The sequence below is a fragment of the Takifugu flavidus genome, chromosome 7 (genome assembly GCF_003711565.1).
Source record: "Takifugu flavidus isolate HTHZ2018 chromosome 7, ASM371156v2, whole genome shotgun sequence".
In the NCBI taxonomy this organism is placed as follows: Eukaryota; Metazoa; Chordata; class Actinopteri; order Tetraodontiformes; family Tetraodontidae; genus Takifugu; species Takifugu flavidus.
The window spans coordinates 8,291,108-8,303,516 of NC_079526.1; the positions used below are offsets into that span (position 1 = coordinate 8,291,108).

The following is a 12,409-nucleotide window of genomic DNA, read 5'->3' on the forward strand; positions in this document are numbered from 1 at the left end:
TCAGCAGAAGAGCCGTGGAGAATATCACTGTTAGCGCTGACAACTGTATCCTACAGTATTCACCACAGACTGATGCTAATTAATATTCCAGGAATCACACAGGTCAGATAAATAGGTATTTCACAGCAGAGGTTCAACGGTGACAAAGAATAAACCAGCTCCAGCAGAAGCGGTAATTGCCGTATATGTGTGTTTTGCCTTTTTAGGAGAAAGAGAACTCACATTTCTACGAGGGAAGGTGGTGAGGAGCTTGAACTCTTCAAACGGGTATCCCTTGGATGCCACAAAGTCAAAGAGGACCTGAAGCTTGCAGCTTCCCAGGAATCGCCGTTCTACAAACTCGCCACTCGGCGTGCGAATTCTGAGTTTGCTAATTTGCTTTCCCGAATCTTCGCTGGGTTCTGGTGGTAGGGTCTGCTCCAGTGACAGACGGATGGCCTGCAAGACAAAGGTGGAGAGTTCAGCTCACCTCAGAACAGTGATAAACTTGGACACCTCATAATTACAGCAGACAAGATTTCAGGATGTAAACCCCCCCCCCAAAAAAAACAGGTTATAAAGGACACAGTACTCTTTAGTCAGTTTCCATTGATCATCAAAAGCAAAGCTAAACAGCACAAACTTGTGTGTTCTAAATTTCGCCTCCTCACCTCCTCCCCCACTCCCTCGTGCTTGTTTGGCCAGCCGGGGAACATATGCTGTGACAACACGCCCCGGCTTTATTTACACACCATAATGCAATTATATTTCATAAGAGTGTACAACAGTAGCTCATTAACAGCTTCTGGTGTTGGGTGGGCAGGGTAGCGCGCGTGCCGCTCCGCCATCAACTCCCTCAGGTACAATAGCTGATGCTGACTGAGTTAAAGTGGGCCCAAGGGACCAAGTTACACACATACACAGATACACACACACACACACACACACACACACACACACACACACACACACACACACACACACACACACACACACACACACACACACACACAATTAACAGAAAGGATGGACTGTGTTTGTGCACCAGCAGACATAGAGTCGACCCTACATGTTCAATTACACCAACAAATGTGAGCGGTAGCGTCCCTGAAGAACCCACGGGGCACGCGTCTGGTTGGGCCTCGGCCACCACCAAACCCACACACACATGTGAAGCATCTTCCTGCGTATTTATCAGCTCACCACAGATAGAAAACAGGTGACGGCACGCACCTGATGCAGCCTGACAAATGTGTGTTCAGACCCCCCGGAGGAGGTGAACGCAGGCAGCAAACAAACACTGCACCCCCGAACCCCACCCCACAACTCAACAGCTCCCACAAAGCAACAGCATCATCTGGTCTCTGGAACCTGTCTACCACCAATCTGCTCCTTTTCTAAAAATATGCTCGTAGCTATTCATTTAAAATATAACTGAAAACAAGTATTAGGCGTTTAATACTATATCAATTCATATTGGGGTTTTTCACATGCATTTCTCCATCTACTCTTGAGGGATTTCTAAGGAATAAATAAATAATTAGGAGAAAAAATAAATTCTTTAAGTACAATTAAAAATGAATCTAAATGACAGATAAAGCAAGTTCAAGTTAAGCTGAAGTCACACACAAAAGCAGAAATGCCACCATTGTTCTGGTCGCACACCTGCTGTTTTCTTTTGTCTTTCATATCCTGATAGCAGCACAAGTTCAACACCAGTATGTTAGCACAGGGGACAGAATGGAAACCAGCTGAGCAGAGTTGGAGAAGTAGGAAACACAAGATCAGAGTGGCTGTTGGGAACTACACAAGCGTGCACGTACAGTTTGTTTGGTGGACTACAGTGATATAATTAAGAAGGCTCGCTCTGGGAGTCTTTTGTTGCTGTCTGTCTGACTCAAGTGACAAATCACCTGAATGAGCTGGGTCACCCAATACCACTGAGCAGCATCAGGCGCTCTGCTCGTGAGTAAACAACAAGGAGGGGGCCTAAACTATTACTATGGTCTGTATTACAGCATGGGTGCCATCGTCACACACAATTATTGTTTTCCCTGCATGCGTGACAGTGTCTCTGCCATTGTGTATGTCTGTTTGCCTCTATTCTCCTTCAATAATTGTTCTCAGGTGAATATGTGTGTTGACTTAGATTGTCCGTATGTGGTTGTGTACATGAATGGCCTCGGGCTTTTATTTAGTTGGGTTTCAATACGAGGCTGTGTGCTAGATCACTGTTTAGTAGAACAATAACTGTGTATGTAAGGTGACATTTATGGGGGTGGTCTCACTGTAATTGAGAACGCTCTCGTGTGTAATGTAAAATAAACATAACTAATCTCACTGATCTGCACATTTGAAAAACAGGAAATAAAGAGCCATGGGCACAAACATCCCTGCAGTGGCAATTCTTACCTCCTTCTCCTCTTCCTGCTCCTTTCTCATCCGCTCCAGACGAACCTGTTCGGCCTCTTCTCTCTCTTGGGCTTCTCTCTGAGAGGAAAGTAGGAAACCAAAATTACAGTGTATGCAAAAACAAATCCCTTCATCGCCTTAATGCTAAAACATTTACGTGTGACGTTGACTTGGATAGAAATTTGTGAAACAGTCATGACAACTCATGTTCAGGTTCGAGGTTAATTCACTGTTTTAGGTCCATTAACAAGTTGTCCGTCCACTCGTTTTCTCAGTGTAACTCAGTCAGGATGCTACTGTAGAAGTGCCCCTTTGCCACATGACTGTATTCAGACGTTTGTATTTGTTTTATATTTAACATACCTTTTTACGGTCAGCCTCTAAAGACAGGCGGTAGGCCTCATCCTGTTCTCTCTTCACGGTCTCTCTAGCCTCACGCTCATCCTGAGTAAAGACGGGAAGAAAGAAAGAGGGGGCCCATTAACTACCAACATGATAAAGGACACACGGGGACAAAACATCTAAACGGAGGTGTCGGGTGTGGGAGCAGGACCGAGCCAAAGAAAGAACACAGCGAAAGAAAATGCTGCATGTCAAGTGTGGTTATGTACAAACACCAGGTATGAAAGAGTAGCACTAGAAGGGGATTCGCTGCAACCGGACTGTCATTTATCAGACCCCGAGCCTCTTTCATGCTTTCTCATCTCAGTTTCACCATCCCTTTCTCTTCCATTCACTCTGCCTCTCTCTTCCTGTTTGTACAGAGGGAAGGGGGACAGGCCGCATTCTCTTTCTCCCTGCTGTGGCTACAAAGTGTTTTGTAAAGCCCGAGACTAAATACGAATGTCCATTGTGCTAATAGTACACAGCCATTAGTTTTCTTTTTTCCTGAAGGCCCATGCTGTGTACCAGCCCGGATATGACAAAGTAAGCTTATTGTAATGATCAGAGGGTTACTGTGGAGCTAGGCAAAAGCACAGTGTGTATTATTGTATTCAATTGGAAAATGCAAAGGATACATTGGTGCTTTTGGTCCAAATAATAGAGCAATATTGAAAGAAAACTGTAAAAGAATAGTTGAGGGGAACAAAAGCATCAAATGTGGCTACCATCAAAAGACTAGCTTTAAGTCACGCAAACGCTTTAAACATTAACCTTTGCTTTGGGTGAAGGTAGTAAAGTGTTAATCTGCGAGTCAATTGAGATAAAATTGATTTATTTGGAGGTTTCTTATTCAGATTATTTTCAGAAGATCATTTTTATGTGGACATCAGCAGTTTCGTACCTGATGTAGGGATATAGATTTCCTAAATTAAGCTATAATTATTATAACATCAGACAAAGGTCAGACTCTCGACCATATCAGTTATTTTTAGTAACGTGTCTTTGCTCCGATGGCCACAACTCACAAACAAGCTTTAATGTCAAACAAGAAAGACATTTTTATTTAATTTTATAAGTTGGTATACATGACCCTATCAATGCTGTCATGGCTCAAGAGCAGCCCAAAAAACTGCTGCTAGAACATCTGTGGGCATTTTGGTCTTGGCCAGTGACCAGCAGGTGGACCTGGAGTGCCAGCCCTAGTTCCAAAAGCAGGTTGCTACCACGACCCTGAAATAGCCCATTCTGAATCAATCAAGCACTAATGTTAGAACTTACATTCCAGCAAGTGTGTCCTGATAGAGGGGGGCTGCCAAAAGCTTAGGAAAGGTGTTTAACACCACGCTGAGAAACACAGCTTCCATCCTATCGACCTCTTCCAACATTATAAGATGGTTGAGAGCAGTGGATCGGTCTGCGTTCTTTTCAAAGCATGGATGTGCAGGCATGGAGTTCTTCCCAGGACCCTGTGGCCACGTCTGATCTATGAAGTCTAACTTGACAGTAGAAATCTTGGAGAGGAAAACTAGTAGCCATTTAAGAATTTGGCTTGAATCCCAAGAGTCTAAGCAATATAGCGCTCTATAGATGGCGCAACAAGCTGCAGCTGCTGCTGGTTGAGTCCAGATTGCACCACAACAGTGCGATGGGAGTTGTGACTTGAGGCAGAACTGGTCTTCGATATTTTCCAACTCCCCATGTCAAAAATTCCAAAGGGAAGGAAAAGCTGCCAGCTAGTTCTGGAGGAAGTCGCAGCAGTGATGGAGGAAGACAGGGCCTGCAGAATGGTGACGATGACGCAGCTGGGGGCTTGGTTAAAATGGAAAAATGGTGACGAGAAGGGTGATGTGGGCGGAACTAGGGAGAGCTGAGTCTCGGTAGATTAAGTCCAGCCTGTGTATGACGTGCTTTCCAGGCCATCAAACTTGCATGTGCGTGGCAAGGTGGACACACCAGCACGTCCTCTGTGATTCAAGCATGGTTTTCTGGAGCGCATTATAAACTTGGTCGATATAGATGCCAGCATGACCAGATCCTGAGAAGCCTGGCTATTCCTGCATGAGTGGAGATGGTCAGGTACTTAAAAACCACCCAGATATCCACCAACTTTGTCAAGGCTTGAAAGAAGCCCAAAACTGCCACTAGGCAGGCATCTTGGGCTGGCAATTGCAGATGGACCTAGAGTGCCACCTCAAATTCCCTCGGCAAGTTGTTAACACGACCCTGAGACCAGATACATAGTCTTTCATTCCGAGTTAACCAAGCAAGTGCTTGTGTCAGAACATACCATTCCTTGGGAAGATTGTTTGGAAGAGGCCTTTGAAAGGAAGCTCGCCAAGTATGAGAGGCTTGTGAGCAACTGTCAATAAGTGGAGGGCTAAGTGTCTCCCAACTGAGGCTGCCTGCAGGGGCTTTGCAGCCAGATTTCTACCTAGAGCCTTCAGCAACTGGGGCACTGAAGGAGGGAAGAAGTATACAGACATCCACCATGTTACTCAAGCAGCAGACAGAGCCTCATGATGGCTGTGGCTGAAGAGAGGAGAGCCATGGGGAGCAGAGTAGCAAAATAGCTGTCTGGTCACATGTTGGAGGCTTGACCCCCCCCCCCCCCCCCCCCCCGCTGGGTCGCCTGGGGGACGATGTGGATGATGTTGAAAGACCTGAAGTGCTCAACAATCCCATGAACATCACTGATGTGGCCAGGACAGGAGCATCATTAGATATGTGCAGTCAGTTATTACTATGAACTCAAAACGCTTATAATGACTTGATTTATCAGTCTGCTACAAGGTGCGAGGACAGTCGTCACCAACAGTTGTGCGTCAGTAACTGTCAACTCTATGCAATGAAATGAAAGATATTACTGTGGACGGACAGAAGGTCTTAATTTACGGGAAATGATCTAACAAGAGAATGCCGATGACAAAAACACTGAGAAAACACTGAGTCACTACAAATTTAAAACACAGACGGCTGTAAGGATGACTGGCGACTCAGTACGGTTGGTTGAATGCACATTGTGGCTGCTAACAGAAGTTAAAGGAATGTCTGGGTTGAGCAGCTGGATTTGGCCATATCTATGATTGTGTTTGGGGAAAAGGGACAGCAGGGGAAAAAAAACCATTTTGTCTTCTCAAAAGATGTCCAGATAAATTTGGCTGTGAATAATCAAACAGGAACAATGTGTTTAAAACCGCTTATGATTTTATAAGATTGTGCAACGCCAGGATCGAACCTGGCCTGGTTACACAGCACCTATTAATATATGCACCTACTTACTTAATCATGTCGAGACGTGAACACATACACAGAAAAGCCTATTTTTTGTGTGCACTACATAACTGCATTAGTTGATTTTTGCACTTCCTATGGTGTTTGATCGAATAAAATACAGGCCACGGCTTGTAAAATAGCAACCGACACCACACTTAGACAGATGAGCCAAATCTAGCTGGAAAACCTGTAAAAATGGGAACTCCCCCAGTCCTTAGTATGCTCCTATTCAAGTTGATATTAAGCCTGTTTTTTCCTATATGTTGGTAACAAAACAGTAACAGAGCTTTTGCTAAGATCATACCTAGAGCACATAACTCACATGCTCTGTCTATCTGCTGTCACTTAATGATACAAGTGTATAATTGATGAGTGACAGGAAAGACACATCCGCAATGAAGTAAAAGCAAAATTGCAATTAAAAATGCCAGGAGAACAGCTGCCAATCAAAACTCAGTGACCCACCCAAAGTCTATCCCTCAGGGTGTGTCTGACAAAACTCATTCCTGAACTGGTTCCCACAACTGTAAAAACTAGCCTATTCAAGTTACGATGAGGACGTTCTGTGGTTAAGAGACTCTAACTGTTGCCTTTAATAAGATGTGACATGTGTCATCTGTGGATACAGTAGTCAACTCAGAGGCACAACCTTAGGAAAGCAGCGTGGGAACCAGAGAAAGAAATTAGATTCTATCACTAAGACCATCTCTGTCAAAGATGAAGACTGGCTTACATACAAGTCGGATCACTGTACTAAAAAAATTAAAACAAAGCTGATGTGTTTTTAAATTCCCACATTTCAACCAAATAAACAGAACTAAAGTTTGAGAACCCTCTACTCAAATGCTCAGCTGCCTGACAAGCTGTCTAGACAAAACCACTGTCGGTCTTTATTCTCCTGTTTGAAGCCTCTGAACAAACATCAGTAAGTGGTTAAGAAGGTCAAGTAAAAGCCTTTGAAAGCGAAAGACCCACTGTGGTCTACTGTCCCAGATTCCAGTCTACTGCATGAAAAACACCTTTTCTTAGGGCTGTGGTATGGACCGTGTCCCTCAATGGTGAATGTCCACTAAAGAAGACAATGCCAAGACAAACACAGAAAAGTGGTACAGACACACTGACTAGTCCCACAACTATTTCAAAACCCACTGTAGTTTTAGTGGAAATAAAGACGAATGTGTAGATGAAATTCTCTGCTCGTTAGCTTATTGTTGCTATGATCCGTTGCTCATCAAGAGCCTAAAGTGCATGTTACTTCTGCAAATTCAGTGCTTCCGCACATTCAAACAAAAACAAAAAAGTTAAAGTTACTTGTGAAACTAGAAAAATGTTTGATATAGGAGTGAATTGAATCAGATAGCTGTGACGTATTCTGTGTTGTACTTCTGTGAAAGAACACAATGCTAAAAAGCCACAGCTACCACCAAAGATGAGCTGCCGGGAGTTATGTGGGATATAATATGCTGGATTTCTGTATCCCACTTTATCTTACCTCATCTTTGATGTCCTCTTGCTGTTGTGCTGTGAAAATCTCCATTGCTCCCATTAACCTCATCATCAACTCATCCACTGTTGTATTACCTGAAAAAACCAACCAAGCAATTAATTATTGCACAGCGTGCATTTATTCCATCACACATCCCAATGAAACAGCTGTCTTTACCTTGAATAACATTTAGAACTTCGTTAGATGTGCGTTTCCCCATGACTATAAGGAGCAGGGGAAACTGGTCTGTCTTGTACGTCCGTATGGTCTGCGTGACCACGCTGCCAAAGTGTCTCGTACACATGGTGAGTAGCCTGAAAGAAAATAATCAAATCCAGTGGTCAGTGATTTTTTATAATGTATTTAAAGTATCCTTTAAGATGGATTTCAGACTAAAATAAAAGAAAATATACTTAAATCAGCCGATAATATACACAGAGATGAACATTTTACATGTGTAAAAGGATGTTTTTACTCCAGTTGCAGCCAAGAGACATATATGCAACTCAGAGGTTTGAGGACTTTGAAACCAACGCTATTTTCCTATTCCATCAGGGATGCGCTACTCAGTTGGAGCCAGAGATGAATTAGTATTCCTCACCAGGCACCCAGATTTGATAGGGCAGGAGAGGATATTTTATTCCATTACAAAGACAGAACTTTTTAAATTAACATTTCAGAGAGGGAAAAGGGTAGCAGGCAGCCGGGGCCCCGCCAAGCTCCCGGTAAATGTCATAATATTAATGAATTGCTATAGACTGAATGCAAATATAGATTAGCTTTTCTCCTGCCTTTTAATAAGATCTACTTTAATAACTGGCTGGTAAAATGGAGAAGTAATGGAATAGATGGAGGGACAGTAGGTCAGAGGAATAAGATAGATGGAAGTATGCTGTCTGAGAGGGGGGTGTAGCTCATTAAAACATAAGCTGAAGCTGAGCAACTTGCAGACATATAAAACTATGAAATTGAGTGCTTCGGTTCATTCAGTGGTTCCTGAGGCAAATCATGAATACTCAGAATAGTATAGATGATGGAGCAGAAGTTTGGGTGAAACCGAGAAAAACTTTTAACATTGTTAAACTTTGAGTGACCTGAACCTTGCAATGAAGAAATCTGGTATTCACCATTCCATTGATCATTTTGTCCCTGTTCAGACCCTGAACCAAGCAGGCCATAACAATAGCCCAGAGGGAAACTCTAACCTGTAATGAAAGAGCCGGGAACAAAGCTGACTAATTTAAAGGGTAACCCAATCTTAAAGCTCCCATCAAAAGCAACCCAACTTACTTTAGTTTCTATCTCAAACCTAAGAAAGTCACTCCTCTGCAGTATATATCACAGCTCAGTTGAAGCGGCACTTTAACCAGCCTCTGGCACACATTTAGGTCTACCAGTACGGGAAGAAATCAGTGAAGAAGAAATCAAACTACTGCAGAAACTGAGTGGAACAGTTGAACACAGGGCCGTTCACCCATAGCCTAACAGGGTGGAGAATGTAGCCTAGCCTCTGTGGCATTTGAAACTCCTTCAGGGGCAACTACATGTTGAGGAAACACCTGCACAGAATGTACAGCTAAGGTTTGCTCCATTGGTTAATACGACTGACAGATTCGAATGCTTCCCCTCTCACTGTGCACGCAAGATGTCTAAAACAGTAAATGTTTCCATGGTCTGTCTCATCAGGTCTCATCAAATCCCAGGGTTGCGTGAAGATGCAAGCTGACTGGTTTGACCTGACATTTGCATCATCGCACCGTGGACATGTCAGCACAGTGATGTAGTGCTGCAGGGAATATTTCTCTATGGCTGCATGTGTGAGAACCGGTTACTGCCATCACTCACTGTGTCATGCACATCGTTTGGGAGAATGAGAATAGACATTGTTGTCACTGAACAGTCTTACAACAAAGTTGGTTCAGGATACCTCCACCACAGTGCAACAACATAAAAGGAGAAAGTAACAATATATACAAAAATGAATACAGCCTAATAAAAACTGTAAACTGTCCTTCACTCACACGCCATTCCTGTATTGCACATATTGTTTAGGAGCCTAATGGCTCAAGGGTAAAAGGGGTTCTGAGCTGTTTGTGGGTTGCCTCCCAACCTTGTACCTTCTGCTCGAGGGCAATAGGTTAAAGAGGCTTTGACTGGGGAACTGCTGTGCAAATATGGAGGTGTTTTGATTTGAAAATGACATTATCATCTTAGAGACACTTTATACTTTCATGGCAGTGCCAATTTCACTGCCGTGTTTGGATTTTGGACTCATTTGCACTCATTCATTATGTTAACAATCTGCTGCCATGTTAATGAAAGAACCAGAAAGAAGTGGTTGGTTTTCAATCACTTTAAAATTGAACATATATTCTGACAGTGCCTGCTACATGAGATAAATATTACGTGGGTGACAGTTAAACTGGCATTCAGTCAGGAAAACCGCATTTATTAATAATCATTTTGCTGGGAAAGATGCCAAAATAGTGTGAAAAGCAACAGGCACATTCCAACATCAGCAGATTCATCACACAAACACACGGACATACACACTCACACACCCTGAACTGGGATACCTTTCCAATGGACTGTGTGACGGGTGCCAATCAACAGTCACTTCAGATCGAGTGGAGAGCGTGAGAATACAGAGAGGTGGTGTGAGTGAGAGCGCACATGTGCATGCATGCGTTAGCAGCAAAGCTGTGACTCGCTGTGTGTGATGAAAAGCTCCAGATGTTGCCTGCCATTTAATGTGCAATAAAGAGGCTCAGCTGGGGCAAAAAGCAAAGGTGGCTGATGGGAGAGAAAGGAGAGTGAAAGGAAAGAAAAAGAGAATTTTCTGAAGAGAAATAATGGAGGGTGAGATCGGGGTGTGAGTCTGTCTTAAATGGCTGATAGAAGAGGGCAAGTTCAACACTAAAAGTTCTGGGCGAAAGGAGAGTGTTGAGAAGCAAAGAGAATAGAAACTGGAAAGAATGGGGAGGGGAGTGAGAGCAGGAGAAAAGATATAGAGGGCAGATAAGGAAAACTATGAGGTAAATGAGGCTTTCCCAAGCACACGACTAAAATGACAAAACATCGACCTCCAAGAACAGAGTTCCTGAATTTGAAGAAGAGGTAATAATCTGCAAATTAGGTAAAAAGCTTATTTTGGTACCACACATACCAAAATACTCATTCTTCTCTCCCCTTGGCCAACATGTATCCAGACTGCTTAGGTGGCTGCCCAACTGAGGGTCCCGCCATGTAGTTACACCTTAGTAATCCTCAGTTTTAGCTTTTCAGCAGTTCTGGTTTACATATTGTACAAATGACCAAACACAAATATCCATAAACGGTACAAGGACAGAGCAGACAAAAGAGTGCAATAAGCCCTGATTTCACATTGTGAATCTCAAAATCAAAAGTTAAAGTTGAAGAGGATGGTAACAGCTTTCCTCACACGGGGCACTCTTAAGGAATGCCAAGCCCACTGTGCACTATCAAGCAGCTCCTCCACTGAAATACAGTCAATATTCTTTTTATTAGATACAACTCGCTAGGCAAACAGTCCATTCCTGCATGCCGTCAGACACATATAAATAAAACATTAGGATTAAGCATGGAGTCAGGGCTTAGCGGTGCAGTTATTGGTCTACTTATCTTTACAGGTAATATTTTTCTGAAAATAGTCTGAATGGGCCCCGGAAATATGTGACCCAGACAATTATTAATTTCTTTATAATGCAGTCGGGTTTGGTTTGTGTTATTGTTCAATCTGCAAACCCCCAGTTGATTTTCTATACTTGCTGATACTGTTAGCCAATAGGTTATAGTCACTATAGCCACGATATAAACACTTTAGGAAGTTTTTACAGACCAGTGCAAACTAGCAGACATGATGAGGTGAACGAAAACCCAAGACTTCTTAAGATCTGCATAGTATTTAAAATAAATGTGGATTTTAGAATCGGTGAGGAACAATGTGAACAACTGCAACTCTACTGTACCTGGCTTTGTTAGCTTCTTTAGTGACGTCCCAGGCCCACATTATGAAGTTCTGACTCAGGTAGGAGACGATGGAGTCGGCACACATCATTTGAGAGCAGAAGACATTGCTGAGTACGCTGTCATCGTTGTGGAGGTAGATGGCTAACAGCTTTCTCTGCGAGGAGCACAAAGCAACAGAGTCAGTTTGGTAAAATCAAAAATAAAGTGCAGGAAAAATGTATCGCTGAACAGTCACTGAAGAGAAAAAACTGCGGTCAAAATCATTAAAGATCGTTTAAAACACCAAAATACAACAAATTGCTGTGGTTTCTACTAACCACAGGCAGTGTTTAATCACTGGATAATTCCTCATTACACGGCTAATGGTACGTCAGAGGGTGCAGAAACAGAATGACCCCAGCAGACCTCTGCAAGGCCACGACAGGTAAAAAAGCAAATACCAAGCTAAATCAAATGGGTAGAGGTGTAAATAAAACTTTGCTGGGAGGGGACACTGATATGGAGAAAGCAAAACAGACAAATCACTCTATTTATTTTACACCAAATGCCAGCAGCCTGTTCAGGTTAGTAGCTGCAGGGCCAGACAATATTGACGAAGCTCCAAATCCAAGGATATTGACACCATCATATAAGCTTGGCAGATTCTCCCAACTGACAATCTAATTAAAAAACAAACACGCCCACAAACACAAAAGGTTCCAGGGGACAATGTTGGAAATAATGCTCTCTAAATTACATGTCACTTCTCTGCTATAAAAAAAAAACCCTCTCTTGGTCTCTGTGCATTTTTAACCATAGCGGGGAGTCAAGAGGTCTGTTTCTCAGGAGCAGTAATCTAGGCTACACACAGCAAAAAGCAAAAAATCTAAGCAGGGAGTAAAATGT

General features: G+C 43.0%; 1 protein-coding gene across 1 annotated transcript in view; it reads right to left on the minus strand.

The window, feature by feature from the left end:
- Positions 1-12,409, minus strand: part of faf1 (Fas (TNFRSF6) associated factor 1) — a 43,891-nt gene that overhangs the window by 7,077 nt on the left and 24,405 nt on the right. The window contains exons 13-18 of the mRNA XM_057037513.1: positions 11,524-11,678; positions 7,712-7,848; positions 7,541-7,629; positions 2,755-2,835; positions 2,392-2,469; positions 223-438 (exon numbers count right to left, since the gene is read on the minus strand). Of these exons, the coding sequence (XP_056893493.1) occupies positions 223-438; positions 2,392-2,469; positions 2,755-2,835; positions 7,541-7,629; positions 7,712-7,848; positions 11,524-11,678 (756 nt within the window). The remainder of the gene's footprint in view (positions 1-222; positions 439-2,391; positions 2,470-2,754; positions 2,836-7,540; positions 7,630-7,711; positions 7,849-11,523; positions 11,679-12,409) is intronic.